Consider the following 16399-nt stretch of genomic DNA (forward strand, 5'->3'; position numbering starts at 1 on the left):
ACCAACTGCTCTTGGAGCCCCGCTGCTGCACTGTGTCTATGGGGCCTCCAAGGGTGCTGGATTCCCCAATCTTAGCTTCAATGTCTTTAGGGGTGCCCCTCAAAGCAAGATGCCCACAGTAAGGCCACAGAGGAGGGGAGAGGGGCCCCAGAGTGGAGCTCAGGCAGGGGCTGAGGAGCCCCAGGGGTGGCACAGGGCCCCGGTGGGGGCCAGGGGGTGGTTCGGGGAGCGGGTGGGGGCGCAGGGCGGAGCGGGGTATCCTTGTGAGGCGCTTTAGGGAGTGACAAGGCCCGGTCCAAAGCACCCCAAGTTTTATTGGTGGGTCGCAGGGGCAGGGCGCCCCGTCCCACGCCTCGGGCCCTACCGCGTCCAGGCGGCGGCGGGCAGACCGCGCGCGGGGGGCGAGGGGCGCAGCGGCTCCGCCAGCGGCCGCGCGAGCAGCAGCGGGTACGGGAAGGGCCGGGGGAAGTCTCCGGGGCCCCCGGGCGCCGGCGACAGCGGCTCCGACTTGACGCTGACCCGGGGGCTGGCCGGGGAGGCGCCGCGGGCCGGGGCGCCGTCTTCACTCAAGCTGCGGCCGCCGCTGCGGGCGTCAGAGAGAAAGGGGGGGCTGTGAACCCTGGAAAGGGAGCTGCAGGGAGGGGACTCCGGTAACGGGCGTCCCCAGCCACCACCCCGCCAGCCCCAGGGACCCCAGCACGGCCCTGCCCGCCCAGCCCGGACCCGGATGCAGTGCGGGCCACGGCCAGCAGGGGGCAGCGCCGGCCCGGAGCGCGCGCTCACCTGGATGGGGCAGCCATGGCCCCGGCGCCCTCGGCCCTCGAGGATGGCCAGGAGGTCAGGGTGGGGGGCTGCAGCAGGCCAGGGCCAGGCGGGGGGTCCCCCAGGCTGTACTCTGGTAGGCGGGAGGATACACTGTGTCAGGGTCCTGTCCCAGCCCCTCCCCAACCCTGCCCCCCCATGCTCCAGTGTTGGACAGCTTGATGGCTGGGGTGAACCCCTCCCAGGTATGGAGGTGCAGGGCATACCTGGGGGGGCTGTGGGGAAGGTGAAGCTCCCCAAGGGGGGTCCCGGTGCTGCCGGGGCGCTGGGACCCTGCAGGCAACTGTAGAGGCTTCTCTGTGGGGAGAGAGGGTGGAGGGGAAACTGAGACTATCACCTGAGACACCCAACCTGCCCTCACCATCCCCAGCCCTCTCTCCCCACTCACCGAGGTGCTCAGAGCTCCTGGCCTCCTGCCATCTGCGGACAGGTACAGGGGTGGTGGTGTCTTGCTGCTGAGGTGACTTGGTGAGAAAAGAGGGTGCCCCAGGCCTGGCAGAGGTGGGGGACACCCCAGAGAAAAGAAAAAGCCAACCTGTCATCCTTCTAACAGTGTCTGGTTTCCAGATGACCCTCACCCAGCCAGTACTCTATCCAAGATCCACACAAGCCCCCCACCCCCCACAGCGTCCTCACCCCAGGCTCACCTGGGGGCCCCACTTTGGGGACTGCTGGTCGGAAGGGAGATGGGCGGCTGTGGGCTGGCAGAGCCTCTCCAATCCCACTGGGATCGCAGCCTGGTGGGGGCAGAGCCCCGAACACCAGATCTGGGCCGGGCATCATGGGGGCTGCTGGCTGTGGGCAGAGAGGGTGATGGGAGAATGGGTGGATCTGTCAATCCAAGACATGGGATCCCACTGTGCCAGGCACCAGCTCCCCACTTCAGAAAGCCTCAGTCACTTCTCTGGGACCTCTACTTGCTCTCCCACAGGCAGTGAGGGTCTGTTTTCGAGGCTGGGGCCTCTTGCTTGGTGTATTGTAGTAGTGAGGGGGCTGCCTAAGGTACTTGATGAATCAAAGCAAGAATTGTTTGCCCATTAAACTCTTACGCATCCTTCTAAGCTCCAGTTCTAATGCCCATTCCCTCATCTGTTCCACCCAGATGCACTGTTCCTGGCCTTAGGTCTCTCTCAGCCCTAACTTGGGCTTAGGTTAGGGAATACTCCCAGCGGAGTGGGAAGTACTTACATAGAGCCGAGGCCGGGGCAAGGCCGGGTCACCCCCATCACCTGCCAGCCTCTGAAGCTTCTCTCCTGTCCCCTCAGGTCCTTCGTCTGGCTCCAGCTCTGGGCCATCAAGGCCCATGCCTCTCCGCTTCAATGTCTTTGAGGAAAAGAAACAGCAGGATGGACCCCTACACCCAACCCTGGCAGAAACCCCAATTCTAGGGGGCAGACTCATTGTGAATGGGACAGGATGCAGACGTGGCTAAGTCTAGCTAAACTTTGCTGACCAAAACCCTAATTAATTGCCATCTAAATCCCAAGTGTATGTGTGAGGAAATGACCATAGAGGCCAAGAACCCCCCAGGCCACACAGCAGGGTGGAGATCCAGCCAGGCCTGCTGATACTCAGTGTAAGCATCTGCCTGTGGCTGTGGCTGTCTCTGTGTGGTGGACCACTATGTCTCCTCTCTTCCCTTTCTGCCTCTCCTATCTGCCTCCCACCAGTGTGGAGATTTCTGGGTACTCTGGCCTGTAGACCCCACCGGTAAGTACAGAAAGGACCCACAGGCAGACACGCCCCCTGCATGGACACGCCCACATGCAGGCATGCCCGGTGGATAGACACGCCCCTTGTGGATGGACATGCCCACACGCAGGCACACCCTGTGGATGGACACGCCCCCGGTGGATAGACACACCCCCCTGTGGATAGACATGCCCACACGCAGGCACGCCCCCTGGATGGACACGCTCCCCGCAGATGGACACGCCCAGACGCAGGCACGCCCCCGCGGATGGACAGGTCCCCGCGAAGCACGCCCTTGGATGGACGCGCCCCCGCGGCCCCGGCCTCGGCCCCGCAGCCCGCCTGCACCTGCAGGATGTCGGCGTTGGTACGGCTCTCGTGCGGCTCGCTGTACTCGGTGTAGCGCAGCAGCACGCGGTCCATATCGGAGCTGGCGTACTGGAAGAGGCGGTGCGCGCTGTTGAAGATGATGAGCGCGATCTCGCAGTCGCACAGCACGCTCAGCTCGTAGGCCTTCTTCATCAGTCCGAACTTCCGCTTCGTGAAGGTCACCTAGAGGGCGCCGCCCGCCCAGCAGACCCAGAGAGAGCACGGCTGTGGGGGGCTGGGGCTCCTGCATCGTTCCCTCGCCGCCGCCCAGGCTGCCTCCGGGAAGCTCCTATTCGTGCCTCAAAACCCAGCTCCCCACCAGGGCTCACCTGCCGGTTCCTTTGGTCCAGAATTCTTGAAATCTGGATCTTCTTCCTCCCCATGGTCCCAGGCTGAGCACAGAGGCCTTGGTTTGGGGGAGAAGGTTGACAGTGCAAAGTGGGTGGGTGGGAAGTGGGGAGGGCGTACCTGCCACCTTCCTCCCGGGACTACCTGACTCAGCCAGACACTGGGGGGGAAGGCTGTATGGGAGAATCAAGCCGCCAGGTCAGCCTTGACCTTCACCAACCCCAGGGTGTGGTGAGTAGTAGCTGCTCACTAAACACAGTCAAAGCCAGGTGTGGTGGCCACTTCTGAGTATCATGGTTCTCCCTCAGGAAAGTCCATGAGAATTTTGTTCTTTTTTGGTCAGCCTTGGGGCCTGAACTCAGGGCCTGGGCACTGTCCCTGAGCCTCTCTGTGCTCAAGGTTAACGCTTCACCACTTGAGCCACAGCACCACTACTGGGTTTTTCTGAGTCCTTTGTTGGCGATGAGAGTCTCACAGACTTTCCTGCCCAGGCTGGCTGCAAATTGTGATCCTCAGATCTCAGCCTCCTGAGTAGCTGGGAGTACAAGATGAGCCAGCCCTGCGCAGACACAGCACCTAGACCCTGAGTGGGAATCCTAGAACCAACACACACACACACTCACACAGAATAAATTTAAAAAAGAAAGAGTGACCACAGTGTCCTCCCAGTGCCCAAGGGCGGCTCGTGGGCCACCATGGGCTGCTGTGACTTGGGCCCACAACTCTAGGCTCTCTGGGCCCCGCAGTGGCACAGCCCCAGCCCATTTGCTATATTTAACCATGGGACTAATTTTAATCCTGACCAGAATCAGGCAGGTTCCCACGGCGGGGCTGTGTGGCCCCCCTCCCTCGCAGCTCCCTGGAGGCCGAGGAGGGCATGGGCTGTGGGGATCTGTGCCAAGATGACTCCAGAAACATCTCCACGCCTGGGGTCCTGTGAAACCCCTGCTGGGCTGGGGCTGCGTCACTCCAGTTTGGCAGAGCTGGCTCTGACGTGCACAGAAAGCAGGGGGACAGGAATTGTGGCAGCTGGTGTGTGTGTGTGTGTGTGTGTGTGTGTGTGTGTGTGTGTGTGTGTGTGTGAAGTGACACCATGAGCAGAGACAGGAACTGAGTTGCAGGTACAGGGCACACAACATGTGCAAAGGTCCTGGGGAGCCAAGGAGAGCTGGAGAGAGGCCAGGCTGCCTTGGGCCTCTGGAGCTATAGGAGTGCCGTGGGCTTCAGTCTGGGAGCCAATGAAAAATGGGGCTGGGATTTATTGATGGAATTGGACACTTTTTTTTGTACCGGTCCTGGGGCTTGAATTCAGGGCCTGGCTGTTGTCCCTGACCTTTTTTGCACAAGGCTAGTGCTCTACCACATGAGCCACAGCTGGTTTTCTGGTGGTTATTTGGAGGTGTCTCACAGACTTTCTTGCCTGGACAGGATTTGAACCATGATGGTCAGGTCTCAGCCTCCTGAGCAGCTGTGATGTCAGGCATGAGCCATGGCACCCGTCATGATTCATGATAACCACCAAGCTCCAGATTCCATTACTGGAGCTGCAAAGCCACCCTGGCCCAGGAAACACCTACACAAGCAGGCTGCTGTTCCAGCCTCCAGCCCATTACAGCAGTTCTGGATGCCCTCTCTCTCCCTCCAATAAACCTCTCCTTGAAGCCCCTTTGGCTCCTGTTTCATCTAACCAACTCCCATTGATACCTCAAAACCCAGCACCCAAAGCCCATTTCTCCCTGCAGTCTGTGCTGGTGCCCCTGGGGCCAGGCTCAGGCCCAGCCAGCTTCGTCCCCCCACATACCCATGAGAGACGTGTTTCCCTCAACAACTTCCCCCGCGACTCCACAGGCCCAGAAATACACCGCATGCAAATCCAGCCCTGAGCAGGCGCAGCAGTCCAAGTGTGGACACCGGTGAGAGGCGGAGAGGGCGCAGGTGGGGGCGCCGGGCATGGGGACCCATGCAAATGCTGGCCTGGCCGCAGACAGCCCAGGCCTGGCCGCTGGCTTCCAGATGTTGGGGTGATGGGAACTGAGTGTGGGGGCATGTGCCTGGCATGAGGGGGAAGCTGAGGCCCGGTGGGGGAAGGGGGAGGCCTCCTCCGCACACACAGCCCCTGCTGCCCCCCAGAGCACAGAGGTGGAGAGGGGGCCTACACCTGGGGCAGAGAGGGGAGGAAGGGTGGGAGGAATCTGGGGGTGCACAGGCTGCACGGGGAGCAGGAGCGAGCATCCAGAGCCCAGAACCTCCCAAACCCTTTCTGTTGCCGTTTTGTTTTTGTGTGCGGTCCTGGGACTTGAACTCAGGGCCTGGGCGCTGTCCCTGAGCCTTTCTGTGCTCAAAGTTAGCTTTCCATCACTTGAGCCACAGCTCCACTTCTGGCTTTTTTGTTTTTTTTTTTCTGAGTAGTTTAATGGAGATGAGAGCCTAACAGATGTTCCTGCCCAGGCTGGCTTCAAAGCACCATCCTCAGATCTCAGCCCCCCAAGTAGCTGGGATAACAGGCGTGAGCCACTGGTGCCTGACTGTACCCCTTCATGTATGTCTTCATACTTCATGTTGCACAAGAGCCCACTGGGCAAGCCTCTGATGGAAACTGCTAACCCCCTGCCACAGAGACCTTTCACAAACAAGCCACTGGCCAGGTGCTGCAGCACACACCTGTGTCGGGGCCAGAGGCAGAGGCAGAAGATCTGATTAGTCTGAGATGCATTCAGCCAAGCCTCATCTCAGGGAAGAAAAAAAAAATCCAGGCATGCATGATAGCTCTGATCTTCATTCCCAGCTTATTAGGAGGCAGAGATCAAGGGATCAAAGTTTCCCCAATTAAAAAAAATAAGTTTGAGGGGCTGGGAATATGGCCTAGTGCCAAGAGTGCTTGCCTTGTATACATGAAGCCCTAGGTTCAATTCCTCAGCACCACGTATACAGAAAATGGCCAGAAGTGGCACTGTGGCTCAAGTGGTAGAGTGCTAGCCTTGAGCAAAAAGAAGCCAGGGACAGTGCTCAGGCCCTGAGTCTAAGGCCCAGGACTGGCAAAATAAATAAATAAGTTTGAGAGACTCCCCTTTCAATTAATGGCAACTCATGACTGTCATCCCAGACACTCAAAGGAACTCAAGTCGAAGGACTACAGCCTAAACTGGGCAAAACCGGGCAAAACCTGGGCAGTGGCTCAAGTGGTAGAGCACCTACCTAGCAAGTATAAGGTCCTGAGTTTAACCCCAGCAGCACTATCAGAAAGAGGCAGACATAGAGGGAGGGGAGGGAGGGAGGAAGAGAGAGAGGGAGGGAGAATATGAGCATAGGCCCAGGTGATTTCACAACTTTTTTGTTTTTGTTTTTGTTTTTTTTCAAACCTCAAAGCATTGGAAATCTCAATGCTAATCATACTCATTAAGATATCAGAGCCGGGCACCTGTGGCCCAAGCCTGTAATCTTAGCAACTCAGGAGGCTGAGATCAGACAATCTCAGTTCAAAGCCAGTCTGGGCAGGAAAGTCAATGAGACTCTTATCTCCAATGAACCACTTAAACACTGGAAGTGGCGCTGTGGCTCAAGTGGTAGAGTGCTAGCCTTGAGCACAAAGAGGCTCATGGACCGCACCCAGGACCTGAATTCAAACCCCAGGACTGGCACACACACACAAAAGAAGACATTTGAAATTGATGGATCTGCCCCAATCACTTTCCCCCAAAAAAACTTCTATGTCAAACCAGAGTAAGCCCATCCAGGAAAGTCCTGACAGTGAATGGGGCTCCATTTGACCAGGGTCGTGGACACCTGAGCCGGGAGTCGGCCCGAGTGGAACAGTCTGGAGAAGCGAAGGTCCCGGCCAGGAGCAAACTCCAGCTCAAAAAAAAAAAAAAAAAAATAAGTTTTCTGTAAGAAAATTATTGATTTTGAAATTAACCAGCACAAAAAGAAAAAAGAGCCAGAGGCCTAGGCTCGGCAGTTGATCCTCACATCTAGTAAGTGCAAGGCCTGCATTTGAGCCCACGTAACCCCAAAAAACAGCAGCTACCAGCACTGTATGCACCTGGCCACCTGGCAGAGGGGCCACCAGGGGACAACGGCCGAGGGGAAACCCCAAGGGACCGGGAAGGCCCTGTTCCCCGTGCCAGGGTTCACAGGTGTGTCCTGTTTGTGCAAATGGCCCGTGGGTTGCTCTTTAGTTATGGGTCACCTGGAGTAAGTAAGCGCCCGCCTAGCAGGAGCCACGCCCTGAGCCAGGCCCAGCATGGAAAGACTTTGTTGTTGGTGGTGGTAGTTGTAGGGCTCAAACTCAGGGCTTGTGCACTGTCTCTGGGCTTTTTCACTCAAGGCTTGGTGCTCTAGCACTTGTGCCACAGCACTACTTCTGGCTCTTTTGGTGGTTCATTGGGGATAAGTCTCATGACTCTCCTGCCTGGGCTGGCTTTGAACCTCAGCACTCAGATCTCAGCTTCCTGAGTAGATAGGATGGTAGGTGTGAGTCTGGCCTGAAATATCTATGTTGAACAGGGGCAAGGGTTTGAACTTCAGGCCTCAGCCTTGCTGAGCCTCTAGGTCTATTTGGTTTTGGGGGTGGGGGTGCTAGAGGCTTGCTTCCTGCCTGAGCCTGAGTTCATAGGCTGCTCTAGTTTAGCTTCCCACTGGAGCTGGGGTGAGGGCCACACCCCACTGCACCCAGCACTCTCTGAGTCTCCTGGACTTTTCTGGCTGAGACTGACCCGGAGCTGCTGTCTTCCAGTTCTCAGCCTCCTGAGGAGCTAGAGTGACAGATGTGAGCCACAGAGCCATTTATAACAACCACCCCTTTTCCCTTCAAGTCCTCCCTGTTCACACCTGCCATGGGGGTGGGCATGTGTCTAGGCTGGAAGTGACAGGGTGCTGGCATGGGGTCCCAACAAACAGTGTGGGGCAGGCCCAGGTGTGTGGCTGGAAGGAACAGGCTGGCCTGTGCTGACACCAGAGTGGAAGGCCCAGGCAGCAGGTACGGGAGGGGAGGGGCTGGGCCCCAGGCCCGAGTCCTGTGAGGGGCAAGGAGGATCTCCTAAGGACTGGAAACAACAAACACGCTCTGTAACAGTCCAGGGTGGTGGCCACATCTGAGGCTCAAGCCCCAGCACACACACTGCACACTGTTCTGCATGGTGGTATCTGCAGTCATTGAGTCAGTCAACAAACACTCATGGGCCTTCCGAGCCACGGACTTATCACCTCTGTAGAGTTTGGCAGGGCCTGTGGTGACGATGGACGGGCCTGAGGCCTCCAGGCCTGGGCCTCCCCCCCCCAGGCCTCCCGCCCTGGGCCTCCCGGGGCCCCAAGGCTGCGTCCCCTCCGTGCTCCTCCATGCTCTTCAGCTTGGGACCCAGAAAGCAGAAGTAAGAGGCAGCTTAGGGCGCCTGGGCCCGCGGGGAGAGGAGGGGGCGCCGCCGCCCGGCCAGCCTCACGCAACCTGGGCTGCGGTTTCATCACCTGTTCCCCAAGTACCTCATTAGGGCGGCAGGAAGCGCCCCTTGCAGGCAGGGACCCCCCCCCCCCTCCAGGGGCCCAGGGCGGCTTCGACCCCAGCTGCCACTGGAGGCCTCAGACCCGTGGCTCCCCAGGGCCTGGGGAGCCACGCCCACGGTGCGGGGGTCGGTGCAAAGCCACGCCCACACCGCAGGTCACACCCATGCTGCAGTGGTCCCTCATCGCAGGCCACGCCCCCACCACATGCCTCGCCCCACAGCGTGCGGGACCCGCCCATGCACCCCCCACCCCCCCACCCTGTCCTCCCCACCCCCCATCCCGCCTCAGTCTCCTCCTTGACAGGTTTTGGGGTCAGAGTGGAAGAGGAGTCCTGACAGGCCTGGGAGGTATGGGAGTAGCAGGATTCAAACAGAACGGGGGCGGGGAGGGGGGAGGAGGCAGAGAGACCCTGGAACAGGTGCAGCGCCCCCAAATTCACAGGTACCTCAAACACAGCAAGTCCCCCCACCCCAGGGGTGTCAGCCTATGAATGTCCTCAGAGCTAAACTCACACAGCTCCCTAAACACAGGCAGACCTCCCAAGATGCAATGAGCCCCCAAATGCATATGAAACCCAATACCAGAAGCCTTCCTGACAGCAGACCCCCAATGTACACGCACCCCTCACCATGACATAAGGACACCCCAAGGTGTAAGGATCACACCCCAGCATCCAAGCTGGTCCCGATGACATGACCTCCCCTCCCAGCCAGTGGGGACCCCTTCTGGCCCTGTTATCACCCTCTGGCTTCCTTCCTGAGGCCAGAGGCCAGTGCCCACCCCTGGGACAGTGGAGGCTCAGGTGTCTCTGGCTGTGTGTGTCCATCTGTCTGTGTCTAAATCAACCTTCCAGCTGAAGATGGCCCATGCCATCCCTCTATCTACAGGTTCCCCTGGCAGGGGGAAACTGAGGCCTACTCAGAGACTCCCATCCCCTCCTGTGGCCTGGTGGGGCAGGAATGTGGGGTAAACAGGACTTGGGTTCTGCCCCAGGAGCCTGAGACTACCAGGTATGGAGAGGCTGGTAGGACAGGCAGCCCAAGGATTGAAGGACCAAATTCTCTTTTGCATTTTTGTGCCAGTCCTGGGGCTTGAACGCAAGGCCTGGGCACTGTCCCTGAGCTTTTTTGCACGAGGCTGGAGCTCTGCTACTTGATCCAGAGTGCCACTTGGGAATTTTTGGTGGTAAATTAGATAAGTCTCATGGACTTTTCTGTCCAGGCTGGCTTTGAACCATGACCCTCAGATCTCAGCCTCCTGAGTAGCTAGGATGACATGCCTGAGCCACAGTTACTTGGTGTGTGTGTGTGTTTAAAGCAGCAATGGGGTTTGAACTCCTAACTTTGCACTTGCTAGGCAGGTGCTCTACCACTTGAGCCACCAGACTCTGCTTTTGTTTCCCATAGACCAGGAAACTGACCCTCAAGCTGGAGGGAATGAGACCTGGGCTTATTAGCCTGACCTAGCACAGGTGCGCTTGCCTGTCAGTAAGGCCTGTTCCCAGGTAGCCAGGAGAGCACCCTGCTCTGAGCCTGCCGTTCCCAACTGCTGAGAGCCAGGGCCACCCCCCGGCCCCTGGTGAATGTCCCCTGAGCCTCCATGCTGGCTGCAGGGCCAGCCCAAGACTTCCTGCTCTTTGTTCCAGAGAAAGAGCTCCCTTTGAGGCTCCAGAAATTCATCCCCAGGGACCTGGGCCTCCCTGCTTGGGAAATTAGCACAGCTGTCAGTGCAGGGCGGAAGGGACTCTGCTCCCGGCCTGGAAGCCCCAGGACACAGCCAGCTGGGATGCTGAGGTGAGGCGCTCCTGTTCCACACTCCCTATCCCCCCCTCCCCCCCGCCCAGAAGTGGCAGAGTACGGGAGCCAGGGGGTGGGGAGAGCTGGCCAGTGTGGTGGGAAGACAATGACAGACACAACCATGACCAGGGCAAGACTGCACACAAGGAATTCCAAACAACAATGTGGTGAGGAGAGGCCACAGGGGACAGGCGGCAGAGAGTCCAAGAGGTCCTTTCTGAAAGGGGTGGTCTTGAGGACAGGAGGACACCAGCCATGTGGGGAAGTGGTGGGCAATGGCAGGTGCAAAGGCCCTGAAGTGGGAATGTGCAGGGAGGGAAGAGGTAAGGGAGGCTGCAGGAGGCCCTGAGGTAGAGTGTGTGCCAGTCCTTGAGCTTGAAGTCACCCGGGTGCTGTCCTGTACTTTTGTGCTCAGCCCCTTGAGTTGTAGCTTCACATCTGGCTTTCTTTGCTGGTTAACTGGAGATAAGAGTCTTATCAACGGGGCTGGGGATATGGCCTAGTGGCAAGAGTGCTTGCCTCGTATACATGAGGCCCTTGGTTCAATTCCCCAGCACCACATATACAGAAAATGGCCAGAAGTGGCGCTGTGGCTCAAGTGGCAGAGTGCTAGCCTTGAGCAAAAAGAAGCCAGGCCCTGAGTCCAAGGCCCAGGACTGGCCAAAAAAAAAAAAAAAAAAGGTCTTATCAACTTTCTGACCCAGGCTGGCTTTGAACTGTGATGCACAGATCTCAATATCCTGAGCAGCTGGATGACAGGTGTGAGCCCCTGGAATCCTGCACACTTTGGGGTTGTTTTGGAAGTCCTTATGGCTACAGTGAGCAGAAGCATTTGGGGGATGGGAGGCTAGGAGAGGAGATGGTGGAGTCTATTTGGGCCAAGGTAGATGAGACAGACTCATGGCCTTAGCATCAGGGATGCCATATCCCAACCTTCTAGAACCTTCTCTTCCCAGACTCCACTTGGATCTGGAGGGCTTGACCGGGGAGCATGGCTGCCAGTGAAGGGTAGGCCAGGTGGGGCTCCAGCCATCTCTGCTCAGACCTCACTAGCGACCCCAACCCACATTCTACCTAACGCACACACAGGACCTTCCCGGCTGGCAGGTAGCTTTCGGTCTTTACACTGAAGGCCAGACACTCCCCTCCCAGTTCCCATTGAGGCTTGGGCTTACGTCTGAGGTCCCCCTGACACACCCCAAACTCACTGTCTGCGTCCTGTCTGCCTGTGGGTTTGCGCTTCTCCAAGCCAGATCTGGGGTGCTCATTCCTGAGTCTGAGGGTGTCCGACACACACAAGTCACCAGGACACAGACCCAGGGGACCCCGCTTCCTCCTGCACCCTACTGAAAAGCACAGGCTGTGATGGGATGAGTTCCCTGTGCCCAAAGACCCCCCACCCATTATAAGTCTTCACCCAAAACGGCACCCCCAGGCCTTCCAAAAAGCTGGGCTACCCCAACATGTGTTGTCCCCCCCCCCCCCACTGCATTTCTCAGATTTCCCATCTGGGTTGGTAAAGATTTAAGTAAATAAATAAGTTGAGCAGGACAAGGTGGGTCACACCTGTAATTCAGCTACTCAAGAGGATGAGACCTGAGGATCACGGTTTGAAGCTAACCTGGACAGGAAGGTCTATGAGCTTCTTAGCTCCAGTGAACTACCAAAAGCCAGAAGAGGAGCTGTGGCTCAAGTAGGAGAGTACCAGCCTTGAGTACACCAGTTCAGGGACAGCACCAAGGCCCTGAGTTCAAACCTCAGGACTAGCACACACACATGCAAAATAAGTTATAGTAAGTTGAATGTTGGGCACAAAAGTAGCAGACGTGCCCAGCATTGAAAAGGATACCAGGCTTCATCCTCATTATTTCAAACACACACATATACATTCATGCACACACGTACCCAACACAAGAAGATCATTAGTTGAAGTTGCAAAGCCAAGATCGGCCTCTACTTGCTCTGGTCACTAAGGTGTCCACAGAGGACTGCTCAAAGAGGAGCAGTGGCCTGCCAGAGGACAGGCAGTGCAGGGACAGGAGGCTGGAGTCCTTCACATGGCTTTCATCAATTCAGGTGACTAAGTGATCCCTTCCCTGAGGAGACAGGGGGTCCCTACCTAACTTTCACCCCGCCCAAAAACAACAACACAAAACCCAGCTTCAGAGACTCTCTCCCCGCCCCCAGACCCTAGGCCTCTCCCTTCAGAGGAGCCCTGGATGAAAAGACACCAGAGCAATTGTTTGGGAGCAAATTTCAAGCACTGGTCCTTTGAGTGCTAAAGCTCTTGGAAGTGGCACTGTGGTTCAAGTGGTAGAGTGCTAGCCTTGAGCTGAAGAGTCCAGGGACATGGCCCAGGCCCAGAGTTCAAGCCCCATGACCCACAAACAAAACAAAACAAAATGTGGTTTCTTGTGACAAGGATGGAACCCAGGGCCTAGTACATGCCAGACAAATGCTCTCATGCCAAGACAGCCCCTCAGTCACTATTTGTTCTGTGTGTGTGTGTGTGTGTGTGTTGGTACTGGAGCATGAACTCAGGATATGGATGCTGTTGCTGTCTCTTAGCTGTTTTACTCGAGGCTGGTGCACTACTATTCCAGTCACAGCTCCACTCGAAGCATTCTGGTGATTGCTTGGAGATGAAGAGTCTCTCCAATTTGGATGCCTGGGCTGGCATCGAACCGCTACCCTCCAATCTCCAGCCTCCTGAGTAGCTGGGATTTCAGGCATCAGCCACTAGTGCCCAATGTCTACACACTATTTACTTTTTTTTTTTTTTGCCAGTCCTGGGGCTTGAACTCAGGGCCTGAGCACTGTCCCTGGCTTCTTTTTGCTCAAGGCTAGCACTCTACCACTTGAGCCACAGCACCACTTCTGGCTTTTTTCTATATATGTGGTGCTGAGGAATTGAACCCAGGGCTTTATGTATAGGAGGCGAAGCACTTTACCACTAGGCCATATGCCCAGCCCCACCTACACACTTTTTTTTTTTTTTTGGCCAGTCCTGGGCTTTGGACTCAGGGCCTGAGCACCGTCCCTGGCTTCTTCCCGCTCAAGGCTAGCACTCCGCCACTTGAGCCACAGCGCGGCTTCTGGCCGTTTTTCCGTATATGTGGTGCTGGGGAATCGAACCTAGGGCCTCATGTATCCGAGGCAGGCACTCTTGCCACTAGGCTATATCCCCAGCCCCCTACACACTTTTTTGAAGGCAAGTTCACTCACAGTGAGACTCAGAACTGTGGTCCCCAGGTCCTGAGGCTGGTTCTACACAGCCGGAGGGCTGCCGTCCAGGCCAGGTCAGGTACCTCACAGGCTTCTGACTTTTCCATTCTGTAGTCAGGGCTCAGGGCAGCCTGACTAGCACTGGGCCCTGACAGGAGCATGGCAGGGTGGCCATGTCTGTGAACAGAGTGCTGTCCCCAGCTTGTCCTGTACTGACCACCTCAGACATGCCCTGCCCCAGTGACCAGATAGGGACCTGGAGGCACCAGGAGGGAGCACAATGTCCCTTTGCTTGCTGTGAGAACAGCTCCACAGGAAGGAATGAGGGGGACACAGGGACCAAGCTGAGGGCCAAGGGGGTGCACATGCACGTAGGGGGTGGCCTCTCCGACACGGGGGTGTGTGTGCAGAGACCGCAAGGGGCCCAGGGTGCTCCACACAACTCTACTGCATCGTGTCAAAACCCACGCGCACGGCTCGGGAGGCTGAGACCTGGCACGGTTCGAAGCCACTCCTGGCAGGAAAGTCCTGGGAACTTTTATCTCAAAGTAGCAAAGCCAGAAGTGGGGCTGCAGCTCAAGGGGTAGAGCGCCATTCGGAGACAGCTCCCGGGCCCCAAGTTCGAGTCCTGGGACCGACGCACCCACAGAACTCACCGAAAACTCATGCCAAAGCCTGCCATGGCACTTGCACGCACGCACAGACACACCGAACACGCCCGCCACCCGCAGCCCGGGAGCCGGTGTCCCGCCCCGGGCCGCACCCCCTCCCCGCCCGGCCCAGGCTCACACGCACCTGCGGGCGCTGCAGACCCGATGCCAACGCCGCACTCCACTTCTCGCGCCGCCCGCGCAGGTGCCAGCCCCGCCGAGGCCACGCCCCAGGCGCCTGATTGGGCCCTGGCGTCTAATTTGCATAACAGGCGGGTCGTGCGGGAGCGTAGGCGGGGCTGCCGGCGTGGATCCGCCCCTGAAGTTCCGGAGTTTCGGATCGGTGGGACTCCGAGCGCCTCAGGGCTGGGGAACTGGTTCAGCGGGGCTGGGCCGGCAGCCGGAAGGGGCGCAAGGACCCTCCAGCTTCCCGCCCTCCGTGTGAGACCCCAGCCGTTCTGCCAACCCCCGGGAGTCCCCCCGTGATGATGTCCCCAACTCGGGTTCCTACCATCCATCCTGTACCCCGGCCCCATCCTGGGCCCCCGCCCTGCTCACCCACACAACCCTGGACTTCCCTGGTGGCCTCGCACCTGTGGCTAGTCTGGGCCCCCACCTGCCTCCACAGGGGTAGGACAAGCCCTGGAGCTTGGTCCCACTGCCCTGCGTCTCCCCTCCACAACCCCAAGGGATTCAGGCTCCTTCCCCCAGCCCTGTCCCCTCCTGCCTTGCTCCCCCTCTTCAGAGACCAACTGTAGGGAGCCTTGTAGCATGGAGCCTAAGCCCCCAAACGCTCCCCTTGGACCAAGCCAGAGGAGGACCAGAGAGGAGACATCAAATGACTCAGAGTTTAGGGAATCACAGACCCAGGGCTCAGCCCTGAGGGCAGACCTCAGGGCTGATTGATTCTAGAGAGACCCCTACCCCCCCAACATCCCCCCCCCAGCCCAGGCCCAGGATGGGAGGATGAGGCCAGGCAGAATTTGGAATAAAGGCTGTTGCAGGAAGGCTGGAAGGGCTTTGTGGAATGTGGGCCTTGTGTACTGGGCTTTCAAGAATGAACAGGAGTTGGCCACTGGGCTTTTCCAGAGAGATCAGTATTAGTCAAGGTGCAGAGGCAACTCAGTCCTCAGCAGGCTGACTGGCAGGAGCCCCAGGGTGGAAACCAGGGAGAAGGATGTGGATTGTGGGCCCACTCCGGGTGGGGGAAGGGACAGCAAGGCAGGTTCCAACCACAGCCTGGTGTTCAAGTTCCCAGGGCAGAAGAACTAGCTAGACCCTGGACTAGAGGGAGACTGGAAGATGCCTGAGGCAAGGATGAGGTCCCCCAGGAAATAAGGGAGTCCACCACACCCAAACAGTGCTTGCTGATATGTCCTGGGATGTCCCAAGGCCGCATGACTGCCACGGCCAGCCAGGGGCTTCTGCCTCAGCTCTGTCACAGAAGGAGGCTTAGGGAGCCTGGAAATGGCTGGGGAGCCCAGCCCCCCCAGGGCCACTCTGTTTACTGATGCCGCCTGCCCGCCTCTGATGCAACAGCCAGGCTCTGGTTACATGAGGGTGAGAGGGAGGGTGGCAGCTGGAGCAGCACTGGAGGCGCTGGGCGGGCAGCAGTTAGCAGGGTGGTTAGCAGCCCCCTGGACCCTGAGTGCAACCTCCCTCCACCCCGGGTCCCCCCTCATCTCCTGTCAGTTGGTAGTGATGTTAGGGGGAAGAGGAGGGCAGGGGTCAGATAGGCTGAGGATCTGGGCGATGATGGAAAGGGTGTAGGAAGGGGATACCCAGGCCGGGACTGGCCTGAAACTCAGGATGTTCCTGCCTCTTCCTCCCCACCCCCCAGCCTTCCCCCAGGGACAAAGACAGAGTCCCTGCATCTGCTAGGGGGAAGCTGTGAAGGGCTTGGGGTGGCAAGGACAGGGTAGTCTGGGGCTGGGGAGTCCGGAGTCCCTGCTCCAGCTCCAGCTGCTTAGTGACCACAGGTCTGTCATGCGCCTCCTCTGA

General features: G+C 58.2%; 1 protein-coding gene across 1 annotated transcript; it reads right to left on the reverse strand.

Annotated features, from left to right (window-relative positions):
* Positions 1-310: 310 nt before the first annotated feature.
* Mef2b (myocyte enhancer factor 2B) lies at positions 311-14635 on the reverse strand. Its single transcript, XM_048342653.1, has 9 exons — positions 14544-14635; positions 3213-3289; positions 2863-3066; positions 2011-2145; positions 1470-1617; positions 1211-1314; positions 1029-1119; positions 784-895; positions 311-583 (listed from the first exon to the last, which is right to left on the reverse strand). The coding sequence occupies exons 2-9, from the start codon at positions 3264-3266 to the stop codon at positions 361-363; spliced, it is 1071 nt and encodes a 356-aa protein (XP_048198610.1). The 5' UTR covers positions 3267-3289; positions 14544-14635; the 3' UTR covers positions 311-360.
* Positions 14636-16399: the final 1764 nt, after the last annotated feature.

Source organism: Perognathus longimembris, chromosome 3 (assembly GCF_023159225.1).
Source record: "Perognathus longimembris pacificus isolate PPM17 chromosome 3, ASM2315922v1, whole genome shotgun sequence".
Classification (NCBI taxonomy): Eukaryota; Metazoa; Chordata; class Mammalia; order Rodentia; family Heteromyidae; genus Perognathus; species Perognathus longimembris.